General features: G+C 43.0%; 1 protein-coding gene across 1 annotated transcript in view; it reads left to right on the top strand.

Annotated features, from left to right (window-relative positions):
* The window catches only part of LOC134351149 (chitin synthase chs-2-like), an 88,414-nt gene extending 72,327 nt beyond the window's left edge, over positions 1 to 16,087 (top strand). The window contains exon 14 of the mRNA XM_063057264.1: positions 15,554 to 16,087. Within this exon, the coding sequence (XP_062913334.1) occupies positions 15,554 to 16,087 (534 nt within the window). The remainder of the gene's footprint in view (positions 1 to 15,553) is intronic.
* Positions 16,088 to 18,173: the final 2,086 nt, after the last annotated feature.

The raw sequence follows: 18,173 nt of genomic DNA on the forward strand, positions 1-18,173 counted from the left end.
GTGGGGTACCGCAAGGCTCAGTGCTGGGACCCCAGTTGTTTACAATATATGTTAATGACTTGGATGAGGGAATTAAATGCAGCATCTCCAAGTTTGCGGATGACACGAAGCTGGGTGGCAGTGTTAGCAGTGAGGAGGATGCTAAGAGGATGCAGGGTGACTTGGATAGGTTGGGTGAGTGGGCAAACTCATGGCAGATGCAATTTAATGTGGATAAATGTGAAGTTATCCACTTTGGTGGCAAAAATAAGAAAACAGATTATTATCTGAATGGTGGCCGATTAGGAAAAGGGGAGGTGCAATGAGACCTGGGTGTCATTATACACCAGTCATTGAAAGTGGGCATGCAGGTACAGCAGGCGGTGAAAAAGGCGAACGGTATGCTGGCATTTATAGCGAGAGGATTCGAGTACAGGAGCAGGGAGGTACTACTGCAGTTGTACAAGGCCTTGGTGAGACCACACCTGGAGTATTGTGTGCAGTTTTGGTCCCCTAATCTGAGGAAAGACATCTTTGCCATAGAGGGAGTACAAAGAAGGTTCACCAGATTGATTCCTGGGATGGCAGGTCTTTCATATGAAGAAAGACTGGATGAACTGGGCTTGTACTCGTTGGAATTTAGAAGATTGAGGGGGGATCTGATTGAAACGTATAAGATCCTAAAGGGATTGGACAGGCTAGATGCGGGAAGATTGTTCCCGATGTTGGGGAGTTCCAGAACGAGGGGTCACAGTTTGAGGATAGAGGGGAAGCCTTTTAGGACCGAGATTAGGAAAAACTTCTTCACACAGAGAGTGGTGAATCTGTGGAATTCTCTGCCACAGCAAACTGTTGAGGCCAGTTCATTGGCTATGTTTAAGAGGGAGTTAGATATGGCCCTTGTGGCTACAGGGGTCAGGGGGTATGGAGGGAAGGCTGGGTTCTGAGTTGGATGATCAGCCATGATCATAATAAATGGTGGTGCAGCCTCGAAGGGCCGAATGGCCTACTCCTGCACCTATTTTCTATGTTTCTATGTTTTCTATGTAACTAGTAGAGTGGATAGGGGAGAACCAGTGGATGTGGTATATTTGGATTTTCAAAAGGCTTTTGACAAGGTCCCACACAGGAGATTAGTGTGCAAATTTAAAGCACACGGTATTGGGAGTAAGGTATTGGTGTGGGTGGAGAATTGGTTAGCAGACAGGAAGCAAAGAGTGGGAATAAACGGGACCTTTTCAGAATGGCAGGCGGTGACTAGTGGGGTACCGCAAGGCTGAGTGCTGGGACCCCAGTTGTTTACAATATATATTAATGACTTGTATGAGGGAATTAAATGCAGCATCTCCAAGTTTGCGGATGACACGAAGCTGGGTGGCAGTGTTAGCTGTGAGGAGGATGCTAAGAGGATGCAGGGTGACTTGGATAGGTTGGGTGAGTGGGCAAATTCATGGCAGATGCAATTTAATGTGGATAAATGTGAAGTTATCCACTTTGGTGGCAAAAATAGGAGAACAGATTATTATCTGAATGGTGGCCGATTAGGAAAAGGGGAGGTGCAACGAGACCTGGGTGTCATTATACACCAGTCATTGAAAGTGGGCATGCAGATACAGCAGGCGGTGAAAAAGGCGAACGGTATGCTGGCATTTATAGCGAGAGGATTCGAGTACAGGAGCAGGGAGGTACTACTGCAGTTGTACAAGGCCTTGGTGAGACCACACCTGGAGTATTGTGTGCAATTTTGGTCCCCTAATCTGAGGAAAGACATCCTTGCCATAGAGGGAGTACAAAGAAGGTTCACCAGATTGATTCCTGGGATGGCAGGTCTTTCATATGAAGAAAGACTGGATGAACTGGGCTTGTACTCGTTGGAATTTAGAAGATTGAGGGGGGATCTGATTGAAACGTATAACATCCTAAAGGGATTGGACAGGCTAGATGCAGGAAGATTGTTCCCGATGTTGGGGAAGTCCAGAACGAGGGGCCACAGTTTGAGGATAGAGGGGAAGCCTTTTAGGACCGAGATTAGGAAAAACTTCTTCACACAGAGAGTGACGAATCTGTGGAATTCTCTGCCACAGGAAACAGTTGAGGCCAGTTTATTGGCTATATTTAAGAGGGAGTTAGATATGGCCCTTGTGGCTACGGGGGTCAGGGAGTATGCAGGGAAGGCTGGGGCGGGGTTCTGAGTTGGAGGATCAGCCATGATCATAATAAAATGGCGGTGCAGGCTCGAAGGGCCGAATGGCCTACTCCTGCACCTATTTTCTATGTTTCTATGTCTCTTTGGCATTTCTAGCTGAATAAATACGTGAGGGATATCAGGATTCATAGTGTCATGAGGACTTCCCTGTTTGTTTCTATGATATGGTATAACAAGATGGTGGCTTCAAAATAAATTTAGTTTGCAAATTTAGTCATCGTCTTAGGCTACTTACTTTATCCTCCCAAAATAATTAATTACATTTACTATTGTTCTTGTTAGGCCATGGATTATGTTCAAACTTTGTGCATGAATACCATCGGAACCACAAAATGAGTTTAATGACTCTTGATGGCTCCAAGCAAATTAAACCATGTAATTGACATATTTAAGGTAACGTTTGAATTTGCAAATTATATTGTCGAGCCAGGAATGCTGGAGGAACTCAGCAGGTCAGGCAGCATCAATGGAGGGGAGTAAACAGTCAACATCTTGGGCCTAGACCCTTCATCAGGACTGGAAAGCAAGGTGGAAGAAGTCAGAAAAAGATGGTGAGGGAAGGAGTAGAAGGAATACAAGCTGGCAGGTGATAGGTGGTTGTTGTTTTTGTTGTTGTTGTTGCTGTTGTGCCATATGGCATCCACACTTCTAATTGAACTTTGGCCCAGGAGGGGCAGACGCAAATCTCTCTGTTTGGGAGCCGGGGTTGGATCGATCTTTGTCTGACACCTCGTCCACAGCCGTTCTGACATGGATGGCCCAGAGTTGGTATCGCCTGATAAAGTCCTTGAAGCACGCAAGCCTCCACACGACGTCAATGTGTTGATCCAGGTGGTGGGGGAGGTGACAGGTGAAACCAGGTGAGGGGGGTAGTGGTGGATGGGAAATGGAGGGATGAAAGAAGAAGTTGGAAGTTGATAGGTGGGAGAGGTAAAAAGCTAGAGAGGATAAAATCTAAATGGAGTGAACAGTGGAGTGTGGAAGAAAGTGAAGGAGGAAGAGAACCAGAGGGAAGTGATGGGCAGGTGGGGAGAAGAGAAGGAGTGAGAGGGTAATTAGATTGGGGTATGGAAAAAGAGTAAAGGGGGTAGGGGAAAAATGTTCAGAAATTAGAGAACTCAATGTTCATGCTGTCAGTTTGGACACTAACCAGATAAAGTATAAGGTGTTGCTCCCCAAACCTGAGTTTCGCCACATGGTGGCAGGGCTTCCTCCAGAATTTTGTGTGTGTTGCTCAAGAGACCCAGCCTCTGTAGAATCCCTTGCGTCAAAAAGCGTTTGGTTTTATTCTTTATTTCTGCTCCATTATTTCTGACTAAATCTTATAAAGCAATCAACAAAGTACTATTATATAATCAAAAACATAGTAAATTTTTATAGATTGTTTTTGCTGGAAACATATTCAGGCAATTTTGAAACAAATAAGCTAACTTTTAAAAACTCACAGTGTTATACTTAGCTTTTTGTAATACTCCTGGGGGAATTGGAGAGGATACCTTCACCATCTGCTGACAAATGTTACTTATTGCCAACTTCAGATGTCGTTCTGTTAAAGATGCCACAATTTCACATGCACACATGGAATCCTCTTGCTAGTAAACGTGATGGCAGGTCTATCTGATATTGATGTTCTCAATTTCCTGTGGCAAAATCAAGCACTCAATGGCGCCACCTATAGGAATAGTAGATCTACTGCAACCTCTAACAAGTTCAAAATTGAATTCAGAATTGAGATATATGTGAAGTAAATTGACTCACTCTTAAAAAGACAAAAGCAGTTTAAAAAATAATGGTAACCATGATGTTGCCAAGTTTTATACACATTTAACTGCTGTCTGCAACTTCTAGAATGTGAGTTTATTGGCCCTCTGCAGGACAGGGTGAGGTGGAGGCCTCCCTACACCCACCTACTCCTCTGCTCCACAGCCACAGGATAATGACTCTCTCTCGCTGTTCCACCACAAGCTCCAGTAATTCATCCACAAAGCTGTGGTCGCTTAGTTACAAAGCCGTCCCCTGCCAGGACTTCACTGGAAGTCAGGGCAAGGAGCCACAAGTATATTGTTCTGAAAATGTGGAGTTTAAGTAGAATCAGAATCAGGTTTATTAACACGGGCATGTGTCATGAAATAAGCTAACTTAGCAGCAGCAGTTCAATGCAATACATAATACAGAAGAAAAATAAATAAATAAATTACAGTATACATACAGTGGTATGCAAAAGTTTGGGCACCCTGGTCAAAATTTCTGTTACTGTGAATAGCTAAGCGAGTAAAACATGAACTGATTTCCAAAAGGCATAAAGTTAAAGATGACACATTTCTTTAATATTTTAAGCAAGAAAACTTTTTTATTTCCATCTTTTACAGTTTCAAAATAACAAAAAAGGGAAAGGGCCCGAAGCAAAAGTTTGGGCACCCTGCATGGCAGTACAGCCTGCATGCCCTTTGGCAAGTATCACAGATTGTAAAAGCCTTTTATAGCCAACTAAGAGTCTTTCAATTCTTGTTTGGGGGATTCTTGCCCACTCTTCCTTGCAAAAAGCTTCTAGTTAACCATATAACATATAACCATATAACAATTATAGCATGGAAACACGCCATCTCAGCCCTTCTAATCCGTGCCGAACTCTTACTCTCACCTAGTCCCACCGACCTGCACTCAGCCCATAACCCTCCATTCCTTTCCTGTTCATATATCTATCCAATTTAACTTTAAATGATAACATCGAACCTGCCTCAACCACTTCTGCTGAAAGCTCGTTCCACACAGCCACCACTCTCTGAGTAAAGAAGTTTCCCCTCATGTTACCCCTAAACTTTTGCCCTTTAACTCTCAACTCATGTCCTCTTGTTTGAATCTCCCCCACTTTAATGGAAAAAGCCTATCCATGTCAACTCTAGTTCTGTGAGATTCTTGGGCTGTCTTGCATGCACTGTTCTTTTGAAGTCTATCCACAGATTCTCGATGATATTTAGGTCGGGGGACTGTGAGGGCCATGGCAAAACCTTCAGCTTGCGCCTCTTGAGGTAGTCCATCGTGGATTTTGAGGTGTGTTTAGGATCATTATCCTGATGTAGAAGCCATCTTCTTTTCATCTTCAGCTCTTTTACAGACAGTGTGATGTTTGCTTCCACAATTTGCTGGTGTTTAATTGAATTTATTCTTCCCTCTACCAGTGAAATGTTCCCCATGCCACTGGCTGAATCACAAGCCCAAAGCATAATCGATCCACCCCTGTGCTTAACAGTTGAAAAGGCAATCTTTTCATGAAATTCTGCACCCTTTTTTCTCCAAACATACCTTTGCTCACTGGGGCCAAAAAGTTCTATTTTAACTTCATCAGTCCACAGGACTTGTTTCTAAAATGCATCAGGCTTGTTTAGAAGTTCCTTTGAACCTTTTGAATAGAAGCAAACATCACACCGTCTGTGAAAAAGCTGAAGATGAAAAGAGGATGGCTTCTACAACAGGATAATGATCCTAAGCACACCTCAAAATCCACAATGGACTACCTCAAGAGGCGCAAGCTGAAGGTTTTGCCATGGCCCTCACAGTCCCCCGACCTAAACATCATCGAAAATCTGTGGATAGACCTCAAAAGAGCAGTGCATGCAAGACAGCCCAAGAATCTCACAGAACCAGATGCTTTTTGCAAGGAAGAATGGGTGAAAATCCCCCAAAAAAGAATTGAAAGACTCTTAGTTGGCTATAAAAAGCGTTTACAATCTGTGATACTTGCCAAAGGGGGTGTTACTAAGTACTGCCATGCAGGGTGCCCAAACTTTTGCTTTGGGTCCTTTTCCTTTTCTGTTATTTTGAAACTGTAAAAGATGGAAATAAAAAGTTTTCTTGCTTAAAATATTAAAGAAATGTGTCATCTTTAACTTCATGCCTTTTGGAAATCAGTTCATCTTTTACTCGCTTAGCTATTCACAGTAACAGAAATTTTGACCAGGGGTGCCCAAACTTTTGTATACCACTGTATAGTGACTAGATTAAAAATCATGCAAAAACAGAAATACTATATATTAAAAAAGTGAGGTAGTGTCCAAGGGTTCAATGTCCATTTAGGAATCAGATGGCAAAGGGGAAGAAGCCGTTCCTAAATCACTGAGTGTGTGCCTTTAGGCTTCTGTATCTCCTACCTGATGGTAACAGTGAGAAAAGGACATGCCCTGGGTGTTGGAGGTCCTTAATAATGGACGCTGCCTTTCTGAGACACTGCTCCTTGAAGATGTCCTGGGTACATCTTAGGCTAGTGCCCAAGATGGAGCTGATTAGAACTGTCAATAAAATTGAGAGAGTACAGAGAAGGTTTACTAAAATGTTGCCTGGGTTTCATCTCCTAAGTTACAGAGAAAGGTTGAACAAGTTAGGTCTTTATTCTTTGGAGCGTAGAAGGTTGAGAGGAGACTTGATAGAGGTGTTTAAAATTATGAGAGGGATTGGTAGAGTTGACGTGGTTAGACTTTTTCCATTGAGAGTGGAGAAGATTCAAACAAGAGGACATGGGTTGAGAATTAGAGGACAAAAGTTTAGGGGTAACATGAGGGGGAACTTCTTCACTCTGAAAGTGGTAGCTGTGTGGAGTGAGCTTCCAGCAGAAGTGGTTGAGGCAGGTTCTATGTTGTCGTTTAAAGTTAAATTGGATAGACATATGGACAGGAAAGGAATGGAGGGTTATGGGCTGAGTGCAGGTCGGTGGGACTAGGATAGGGTAAGAGTTCGGTACAGACTAGAAGGGCTGAGATGGCCTGTTTCCGTGCTGTAATTGTTATATGGTTATATGGTTATTTACAACCCTCTGCAGCTTCTTTCCATCCTGTGCAGTAGACTCCCCTCTCCCCCCCCATACCAGGCAGTGATACAGCCTGTCAGAATGCTCTCCACGGTACATCTATAGAAGTTTTTCATTGTATTTGTTGACATATCAAATCTCTTCAAACTCCCAGTGAAGTATATTCACTGTCTTGTCTTCTTTTTAACTGCATCGATATGTTGGGACCAGGTTAGATCCTCAGAGATCTTGACAGCCAGGAACTTGAAGCTGCTCACTCTCTCCACTTCTGATCCCTCTATGAGGATTGGTATGTGTTCCTTCATCTTACCTTTCCTGAACTCCACAATCAGCTCTTTTGTCTTATTGATGTTGAGTGCCAGGTTGTTGCTGCGACACCACTCCACTAGTTGGCATATCTCGCTCCTGTATGCCTTCTCGTCATTGTCTGAGATTCTACCAACAATGGTTGTGTCATCAGCAAATTTATAGATGGTATTTGAGCTGTGCCTAGACACATCGTCATGGGTATAGAGAGAGTAGAGCAGTGGGCTAAGCACACACCCCTGAGGTGCGTCAGTGTTGGTTGTCAGCGAGGAGGATATGTGATCACCAATCTGCACAGATTGTGGTCTTCCAGTGAGGAAGTCGTGGATCCAATTGCAGAGTGAGGTACAGAGGCCCAGGTACTGCAACTTCTCAATCAGGATCGTGAGAATGATGGTATTAAGTGCTGAGCTATAGTCAATGAACAGCATCCTGACGTAGGAGTGTGTGTTGTCCAGGTGGTCTAAGGCCGTGTGGAGAGCCATTGAGATTGCGTCTGCCATTGACCTATTGTGACAATAGGCAAATTGCAATGGGTCCAGGTCCTTGCTGAGGCAGGAGTTCAGTCTAGTCATGACCACCATCTCAAAGTATTTCATCACTATTGATGTGAGTTCCACAGGGCGATAGTCATTAAGGCAGCTCACATTATTCTTATTAGACACTGGTATAATTGTTGCCAAGTGGGTACATTCACCCGTAGTAGTGACAGGTTGAAAATGTCCTTGAATACTCCCACCAGTTGGTCGGCACAGGTTTTCAGAGACTTACCAAATACTCCATCGGGACCTTCCACCCTGCAAGAGGTCACCCTCTTTAAAGACAGTCTAACATCGGCCTCTGAGACGGAGATCACAGGGTCATCAGGTGCAGCAGGGATCTTCAAAGCTGTAGTTATGTTCTCCCTTTCAAAGTGGGCATAGAAGGCGTTGAGTTCATCTGCTAGTGAAGCATCACTGCCATTCATACTACTGGGTTTTGCTTAGTAGGAAGTAATGGCTTACAAACCCTGTTTTGGTACAGGCCTGGGTTGCCAGACTTGAATGCCACAGATTTAGCCAGAAATAGCTGTCAGATCTTGAAGCCACAGAGCGTCCAGGCAAATTCAACTAATAGTTACCAGGAAAGAGTTAATATGAAGGGTTAATTTACTTGCTGGTTGAAAGTTGCTTCCGTCGTGGTGGTCATGATTGGACCATTCGAAGGCTGCAGCAGCTTTTTCCCATTGGTTGCTTTGTGCGCCACAGCACCGGCTACCTCAGAGCTATGACAGCACGTGTGAGAGACTCGCTCTCTCTTTCCTTTGTCTTCAGGGGCTCCCCTTCACACTGAGTTTATGTCCAGTGCAAAAGAACCATTGGGAAAGTAGGCTGCTGGTACTGGAGGTTCCAGGCACACTTAGCTAAGAAACTGTTCATTAAATGTTTAGTTTTGTAGTTGTGGGACTCGAGGAAATTTAATGAAGTATCTGTTTAGTTTGAAGTATTAGCGAATATTTAGTGTCACAGGTTTTGTAACTTAGGGTGACTTAAATGAATACTTATTTGAATTAGAAGTTTGGTTGAGTGCTTTATTGTTTGTAAATAAATGTTTAATGCGCTTGCTCATAATCAATGTCTTCTGTCCCACTTATTGACCCATGGACCTGCTTCCCTGTAACAACAGCATATCTTGTCGCACCACCATCCAGTGTCTGTTTTCACCATCTCATTCATAACTCCCTCATAGTCTGCAGAAAATAACGGATGTGAACACCGTAACGTCACTCCATCACCTGCAATCTTTTTTGAATATTAATTTTCCAACTGTTGCTGGCACAGTCGACCCTGTGCGTAAAGGGGGACTGGTGAAAATGAGCAACATTGAGCTGCTGTTTCACCTCAGCATATTAACATACTCATACTCCCAAGCCTCTTGTTGACCTGACTTCCACAAAAACTGCCATTGTTATAATGATACAAGAGCAGAACAAGCAAGGCAGGAAAGTGACCAGATGACGTATAAAGTTTTCCAAGTCAGTATGTTTTGAAAGGCCCTTCACTTCTTCACCCATGGTCCTGAGCCACTGAATCAGCAGCCTCATTTACATTGTCTCAAGTGGACAAATGGTATTTACTGCTAGTGAGTAACAACTACTTGAAAGGTGCTTCCCTTACAACTGACCATTGCTGACAGCACTCTGGGAATCTCCTGAAGTATCTTTTTGCAAGCTGTGGATTACCAAGAGAACTTAAGTCATACAACAGCTTTCAGCTTGTCGCACATGAATTTGAGCAATTCCTGAAATGATGTGTCGTAAGTTAACTGTTTGATAATCCTGTCCCACAACACATTCAAGTACAGTATATGTTCAAAACTTCCCCAGTAACAATCTCATCGACTTCTGGGTATCCTGGTTATTGAGAACTTCAAAAGCCACAGGGAGGTAGTCACCCCTAGATCGCAGGAGACAGGTAACTGGATGACTGTCTGGAGAACTTTACAACTTTAGATACTCTTGAGCAGGACAACCTGCCGGGGAGAGCGACAGTAACTCGGTCTGTGGCACTGACTCTGGTGCTGCGGCTCAGAAGAGCAGAGAGGGGAAGAGGACTGCAGTGTTGATAGGAGATTCCATAGTTAGAGGAACAGAGACAAGATTCTTTGGGCATGACAGAGACCCCCGGATGATGTGTTGTCTCCCAAGTGCCAGCGTCAGGGATGTCTCAGATCGGGTCCATGGCATTCTCAAGGGTGAGGGTGAGAAGCCAGAAGTCTTGGTACATATTGGCACCAATGACATAGGTAGCCAAGGTGAGGAGGTCCTGAAGAGAGATTTTAGGGAGCTAGGTAGAAAGCTGAAAAATAGGACCTCTGGTAGTAGAATCTGGATTGCTGCCTGTGCCATGTGCCATTGGGGGCTATCACTGATGAATGCGTGGCTGAGGAACTGGTGCAGGGGCAGGGGTACAGATTTATGGGTCACTGGGATCTTTTCTGGGGAAGAAATAACCTGCACAAAAAGGACGGGTTATACCTGAACTTGAGGGGGTCCAATAGCCTTGCAGGTAGGTTGGCTAAAGTTGTTCAGGAGGGTTTAAACTAATTTGGCAGGGGATGGGAACCAGAGTGAGAGTGCTGAGGATGAGATAATTGGTTTACAAACAAAGGCAGTGAGTAGTGAGACTCCTAGCAAGGAGGGGCTGATGATAGGGCAAAATTGCAGTCCACAGGATGAGTTGCAACACAATAGATGGACAAAATTGAAAAGGGTGATGAATACAGGACTGAAGGTATTATATTTGAATGCATGCAGTATATGGAATAAGGTAGACAGGACTTATATGCATCTAGAGTCAGGAAGCAAGCAAGCAGCATCATTGTAGACCCATCACACCCTGGACATTACCTGTTCCAACTCCTTCCTTCTGGTAGGCGCTATAGATCACTGTATGCCAAGACAAATAGGTACAAGAACAGTTTCTTTCCGTATGCCATCAGTCTTATGAACACTTGAATTTTAGTCTATTATAAACCAAGTCTACCTGTACATACACAGGTATGCCTCATTGTATATAGTTCACGATTATTTGCATTATTGTTTTGTTTGCTTTTTGATTCTGCACAGCAAGAGCTCAGGGAAACTGGCACCAAATTCCCTGTATGTGTCTACATACTTGGCGATAATAAAGGATTCTGATTCTGTTAAGCTTGTAGTACAGTTACTGATTGGCATGTATGCTGTTGTAGGCATCACTGAATCATGGCTGAAAGAAGATTATAGCTGGGAGCTTAAGGATACACAGTGCATCAAAAGGACAAGCAGGAAGGGAGAGGGGCTGGAGTTGCTCTGTTGGTAAGAAATGACAGTAAATCATTAGAAAGATGTGACCTAGGGTCAGAAGGTATTGAATCATTGTGGATAGAGCTAAGGAACTGCAAGGGTAAAAAGACCCTGATGGGAGTTGTACACAGACCACCCAAATTTGTAAGGACACGGCTTACAAATTACACTAGGAGATAGAAAATGCATGCCAAAAGAGTGATATTACAATAGTCATGGGGATTTCAATATGCAGATAGATGAGAAAAATCATGTCGGTGCCAGATTCCAGGAGAAAGTAATTTCTAGAGTGCCTATGAGTTGGCTTTTTAGCGCAACTCGTGGTTGAGCTCACTAGGGGATCGGTTATTCTAGATGGGCTTTTGTGCAATGAACCAGAATCTATTAGAAAGCTTCAGGTCAAGGAACCCTTAGGGAACAGTCATCATAATGTGATCGAATTTACCCTGAAATTTGAGAAAGACAGCTAATGTCAAATGTATCAATATTACAGTGGAGTAAAGGGAATTACAGAGACATGAGAGAGGAGTTGGCCAGAATTGACTGGAAAAGAACACTGGCAGGTATGACAGCAGAGCATCAATGGCTGGAATTTCTGGAAGAAATTTGGAAGGCACAGGATATATATATCCCAAAGAGGAAGAAGTATTCTCAAGGCAAGGTGACACAACTGTGGCTAACAACAGAAGTGAAAAACAGCATAAAAGCCAAAGAGAGGGCATATAATAGAGCAGAAAGCCAACAGAAGGCAACTAAAAATGTCACTAAGAAGGTAAAGACAGAATTCAAAAGGAAGCTAGCCAATAATATCAAAGAGAATACCAAAAGTTTCTTCAAATATATTAAGTGTAAAAGAGAGGTGAGAGTGAATATCGGACTGCTGGAAAACGATGCTGAGAGGATGACCAGAGAACACAACATCAGAATAGAGGGGCGTTCCTTTAGAATGGAGATGAGGAGGAATTTCTTTAGCCAGGGAATGGTAAATCTGTGTAATCCATTGCCACAGGCAGCTGTGGAAACTAAGTATTCATATATATTTAAGGCAGAGGTTGATAGATTCTTGATTTGTAAGGACATGAAGAGATACAGGGGGAAGGGATGAGACTGGGAATGGAGGAAAATTGGATCAGCCATGATGAAATGGCAGAGCAGACTCAATGGGCCAAACGGCCTAATTTTGCTCCTTTATCTTATGATCTTATAGTCTAAAAGTGCATGTAAGCCCTATGTAAGTTGTAGAGGGTGACCAAAAAGTGAAGTCTGGGAGCTGCTTTACATCCAACAGGTCTGAACGTCCACTCATGATTCGCCTCTCCAGTTGGAATCTAAAAAGCTGGCGCCCTGGTTCATTGGACCCTTTGAAATCCTGAGGAAACAAAACCCGGTGGCTTACACCTTGAAGCTCCCCAAGACCCAAAAGATCAATCCCACCTTCCACTTTTCTAAATTAAAACCGGCCTGCACCAGCTCCTTGCCTCACCATCGTTAGTCTCATCACCGCCCGGGTTTATCCATGGGGAACAGGTCCTCATTGTGAAAAAACTTCTGGACTCACATATTATTCGAGGATTTCGGCAATACCTCATGGACTGGGAGGGTTTCAGACCTGAGGAGAGGTGCTGGGTGTCCAAAAGAGACACCTTGGATCTAACTCTCATCCACGATGACCATCACTGCCTCTCCCATCAGGGGCTGGCCGCAGGGGAGGGGGTCCTGTTACGACAGTGGTCCCCAACCACCGGGCCGCAAAGCATGTGCTACTGGGCCGCGAGGAAACGATATGACTTGGCGATATGAAACAATATGAGTTAGCTGCACCTTTCCTCATTCCCTGTCACGCCCACTGTTGGAACTTGAACACATGCGAGGTCATTACCTGCGCGTCATCCATGTCAGCGCGAGAAGAATATCAACTCCTCGAGCTTGCAAATGACGGTGGGCTGAAAAGTATGTTTGACATAACATCTCTGCTGGCATTCTGGATCAAAGTCAAGGCTAAATATCCTGAGATAGCCACGAAAGCACTGAAAACGTTGCTTCCATTTCCAACATCATATCTCTGTGAAGTGGGCTTTTCTGCAATGAATGCAACGAAAACTAAATTGTGGAATAGACTGGACATAAGAAACCCCCTTCGAGTATCGATGTCTCCCATCACCCCTCGATGGAACCGTCTTGTTGCAGGGAAACAAGCCCAGGGCTCCCACTGATTCAGCGATATTTGTGTGTTGCAATGATTTTATATGTTCACATGGGGAAAATATGTGCTGTGTGTTTAATATTAAATTCGTTAGATAAATTCTTTTAGAAACAAAATTGAATGTATTAGCCACTTATAAGTGACTTAGTTGACTTATCACCTATATTCCGGTTGTGATTAACAACCCCCTCCCCGACTGGTTGGCCAGTCCGCAAGAATATTGTCAATATTAAACTGATCCACGGTGCAAAAAAGGCTGGGGACCCTCTGTTACGAGATGCCCTCAAACGGGCCAGCTTCCAGGATTTAGAGGCTCAAACTCCCCGGAGTATGGACAGCTGACATGGCCTCTTCAAGATGGTTCAGGATGGTCTCGCTAATTGGTCATCATGTTTCAAGCACCAGAAATTGAGTAGTTAAGGAACACCTGAACTGAGGTTTGGTGCTCAGTTGTATGTTTACTTGTAATATCGTCTACTGTTTGTTTTGAGTTCAGATCCAGCGTAATACTGTGTCTCAAACCTTGCTTCGGATATCCCTGCATGTGAGTCCAATTCATCTTCGTCAAGGACTCCCCTCACAGAGTGACTAGGACTAGGTAGCCTTGATGTCAACAATGCGAAAATTATCAAAAGACAAACAATATGGTTTACACCAGCAGTGAATGACAAATTAATTAAAATGGAATTGGACACTGTTTCATTCATTCCACATAGTGAGTTTGAATGTCAGTTTAAAGATACTATACTGAAGCCTGCAGATATCCAACTAAGAACTTATACTGGAGAAAAGATAACTCCTGTGGGAATGACATTCACAACAGTGAAATACAACAACCAACAAGTCACATTGGGCTTGTATGTGGTAAAAATAGGAGGATCACAGGGGACCAGCATTGTGGAGATGTGATTGGGTGAGACAACTACAACTTGACTGGAGATCCATCCACCATTTGCATGCCACATCCCCTGCAATAAAGTCAACTGAAAGTGAATTAGGAAAGGTGCAGGATGATGCCACAACAGTGTTCAAGGCTGGTATTGTAAAACTCCAACATATCAAGAGTAAGATAGTGTTAAATAAAAATGCCACACCCAAGTTTTGCAAGGCCCATCCAATGCCTTATACCATCTGTGAAGGAATTCTTTTAAAGGATGGTTTGAGCCCATGGGCAATGCCAGTGGTCCCAGTAACCAAGAAGGACGCTGTTAGGATCAGTGGTGATTTTAAGGTCACCATCAACCCAATACTAAAAGTAGATCAACACCTTTTGCCCAGGACAGAAGATATCTTTGCAAAACTTCCTGAAGGAAAACACTTCAGCAAAGTAGACTTAGCTGAGGCTACAGATGGAGATGGAAGAAGAGTCCAAAGTTCTCACAATAAACACTCACAAAGGGCTTTATCACCATAATAAGCTTATTTTTGGAGTTCCATCGGCATTTACAATCTGGCTGAAAGCTATCAACCAGGTGCAGTAAGGCTGTACTCGGTGTTGCCTGGATGACATTATTATTAATGGTAAGTGTGACAAGGATCATCTCCAAAATTTCATACAGTGTTAAAAAGATTTGAAGATTATGGGCTCAATCGCAACAAAAGTGAATTCTTTAAACCAAGCATCACTAACAGTGGTCACACCATTGCAAGCAGAGGTGGATGCCCCAAGACCAAAGGACATATCATAGTTGCAGTCTTTTTTTAAGATTAATCAGTTACTACAACAGGTTCCTGCCAAACCTGACTACTGTGCACCACCTCTTGAATTCATTACTAGAGATCGGGAAGAAGTGGCAATGGACAAGGCAATGCAAAGTGGTTTTCCAAAAGGCAAAGAAAATGGTGACGTCAAACACTGTACTCACACATTATGATCCACATCGCCCATTGAAACTTCCCTGTGATGCCTCACCTTATGGTATAGGTGCAGTCATGTCACATGTAATGAGTGATGGAAGAGAACGCCCATAGCCTTTGCATCACATTCTCTTACTGATGCAGAGATAAATTGCACACAGAGAGACAAAGAAGCCTTGAATCTGGTTTGAGATGTAAAACCTTTAACCAGTACCTATATGGGAGAGACTTTACACTCATTACTGCTCATTAACCTGAGTGTCCATTTTCAGTCTACAGAAGTGTGTTCCACTAACAGCAGCAGCATGATTGCAGGGATTGGCTTTGACTCTTGGAGGACAACTTACTATGCAAATGTTGATGGATTGTTCTGTTCAGCCTTGGAAAAGAAAAGAAATCGCAGTGCAGCACAACCAACAGCCAACAACTCACCCAGCTATGCTGTACCTGGGTCATCCCTTCCGCTCATGCTTGAACCTCCTCAAACCCAATCTCAGAAGGAGTACGCAGGACAAACAACTGAGACAAATTGATGTCTCTCCAGCTAAGCAGGTCCAGTGTTTTACTCCTGAGCAAGCAGTCCTGGTGAGGAACTATGGAGGCATTCCAAAGTGGGAACTTGGGAAGATTAAGGACAGAATGGGATCACTGTGCTATGGAGTGGAGATTGCATCTGATATCATCTGGAGACGATACAGTGATCAGCTAAGGATGACAGTATCAGTTGTCAGAGAAGAAAGGTGTCCAGAGCTGTCAGAACCATTTTGTGCAGCCCCAGAGTCGACTCCTACAACCAGCACAAAGGAAGCCTCAGAACCTGAGTTTATTTCACAGCTACAGGACTCACCTGTTGAGCAGTGTGACTCCCCCCCCCAACCCCCGGTCCGGAAAGACATTATCCCGCAAGAGTAAAACAATCCTCCTAGAGAGCAATATGTTACATATGTGAGCTAAGATGCATTCTATACTGAGTTGGAGTTTGTAACTAAGAAGGAAGGATTGTAGTGTATTCCAGTAATATTTGAGCAATATTGTAAATATATTTGATTAAGCATTCTTTGTTTATTATTAAGCATTATTCATTGTGGGTTTTATGCCAGAAATATGGGAGCAGCTTACATTATTATGCCACCACTTCATATATGAGGGCCTCACTAAAGAAAAGGGAAGTAAAAACTAAGTAGACACGATTCCCAGCTCCCGTGTGTTTGTTTCTTTCGATTAGTTTCAGGAGCTACAAAACATAACAATATTGCTTTCAGAAAATCTGCAAGCTCTCTCTGTCAACTGGCCTGCTGATGAGTAACAGCAATGATATTTTCCTGCTGTCTAGTTGCCAAAGACAAATACTGTCCAATTTCTAGGTATTAATTGTATGGTATTATGAAATTCATTACATTAACAGCCTTGATGTTCGCCATGGTATTAATAATCTAAATCAGGGTGTTTATGACTAGATGCCATGAAAAATTAAGTAGAATAAGAATGAGAGCATGCTTATTCTGAATTCTGATTTATGTACAGTGCAGAATAACAATTTGAACAGCTGCCTGACTTTGTAAAATTTATCCTTTCACGAAATACACAATATTCTTAAAAATAATCAAAACCGTTATCAAAGTTGATTGGCATATTACATTTCTTCCCTTCCCTTTTATAATACTCAGTAACAGACTCTTACAATTATTTGTCTGTATTTTTCTATCTCCTTGTTTTGATAAACTGTACTCTACATGAATAAAACAACAATGACTGCGCTGTTTGCAGCTGCTACAGCTAGAGAGACATGCAATCACAGAGCACAGAGACAGACGTTTGGCCCAACATGATCATGCCCATCAAATACCTCTCTGTATGAATCTCATTTACCTGCTCTTGGTTCATTGCCTCGATGTTTCTTGAATATTGCGAGAGTCCTGCCTTCACCAACTTCTCAGGTAGTGTCTTCCAGATTACAAACACATTCTTTGTGAAAAAAATTCTCATATCTCCTCTAACCTTCCTATCCTCACCTTAAATCCACAGTTTCAGGTTTTAGACATCTCTGTCAGAGAGAAAAGTTTTCAAATATCGACCCAGTCTGTGCCCCTCATAATTTTGTACACCCCTCCCTCTCAGCCTCCTCCACTCCATGGAAAACTTAGCCACTCCACTCCTGCTCTCATAAATGAAATGTTCCCTCCCAAGCAACATACTGTAAACCTCTCCAGTGCAATCATATCCTTCCTGTATTGTGATAACCAGAATTGCACACAATGATCCAGCTGTTGCCTAGACAAAGTTCAAAGTTAAAGTAAATTTTATTATCAAAGTACATAGTGTATATGTCACCATATGCAACCCTGAGATTCATTTTCTTATAGACATACTCAGTAAATCTATAGGAAAGTAACCATAACAGATTCAATGAACAACCACCCATATAGGGCATTCAACCAGAGTACAAAAGACAACAAATTGTGCAAATGCAAAAACAAGAAACAATAATATAAATAAGTAAGCAATAAATATCGAGAACATGAGATGAAGAGTCCTTGAAAGTGAGTCCAATGGTTGTGGGAACAGTTCAACGATGGGGCAAGTGAAGTTGAATGAAGTTATTCCCTTAGTTTAAGAGCCTGATGGTTGAGGGGTAATAACTGTTCCTAATCCTGGTGGTGCAAGGTTCTTGTACCTTCTTCCCGATGGCAGCAGCGAGAAGAGAGTAGGGGTCCCTGATGATGGATGCACCTTTCCTGTGACAATGTTTCATGTAGATGTTTTCAATGGTGGGGAGGGCTTTATCCATGATGGACTGGGCCGAATCCTATTTTTTGTAGGATTTTCTGTTCAAGGGTATTGGTGTTTCCATGACAGGCTGTGATGCAGCCAGTCAATATACTCTCCACTACACATCAACATCAATAGAAGTCTGTCAAAGTTTTAGATGTCATGTGGAACGTTTGCAAACTCCTAAGGACCTAGAAGCACTGCTGTGCTTTTTTCATGATTGCACTTA

Source organism: Mobula hypostoma, chromosome 8 (genome assembly GCF_963921235.1).
Source record: "Mobula hypostoma chromosome 8, sMobHyp1.1, whole genome shotgun sequence".
In the NCBI taxonomy this organism is placed as follows: domain Eukaryota; kingdom Metazoa; phylum Chordata; class Chondrichthyes; order Myliobatiformes; family Myliobatidae; genus Mobula; species Mobula hypostoma.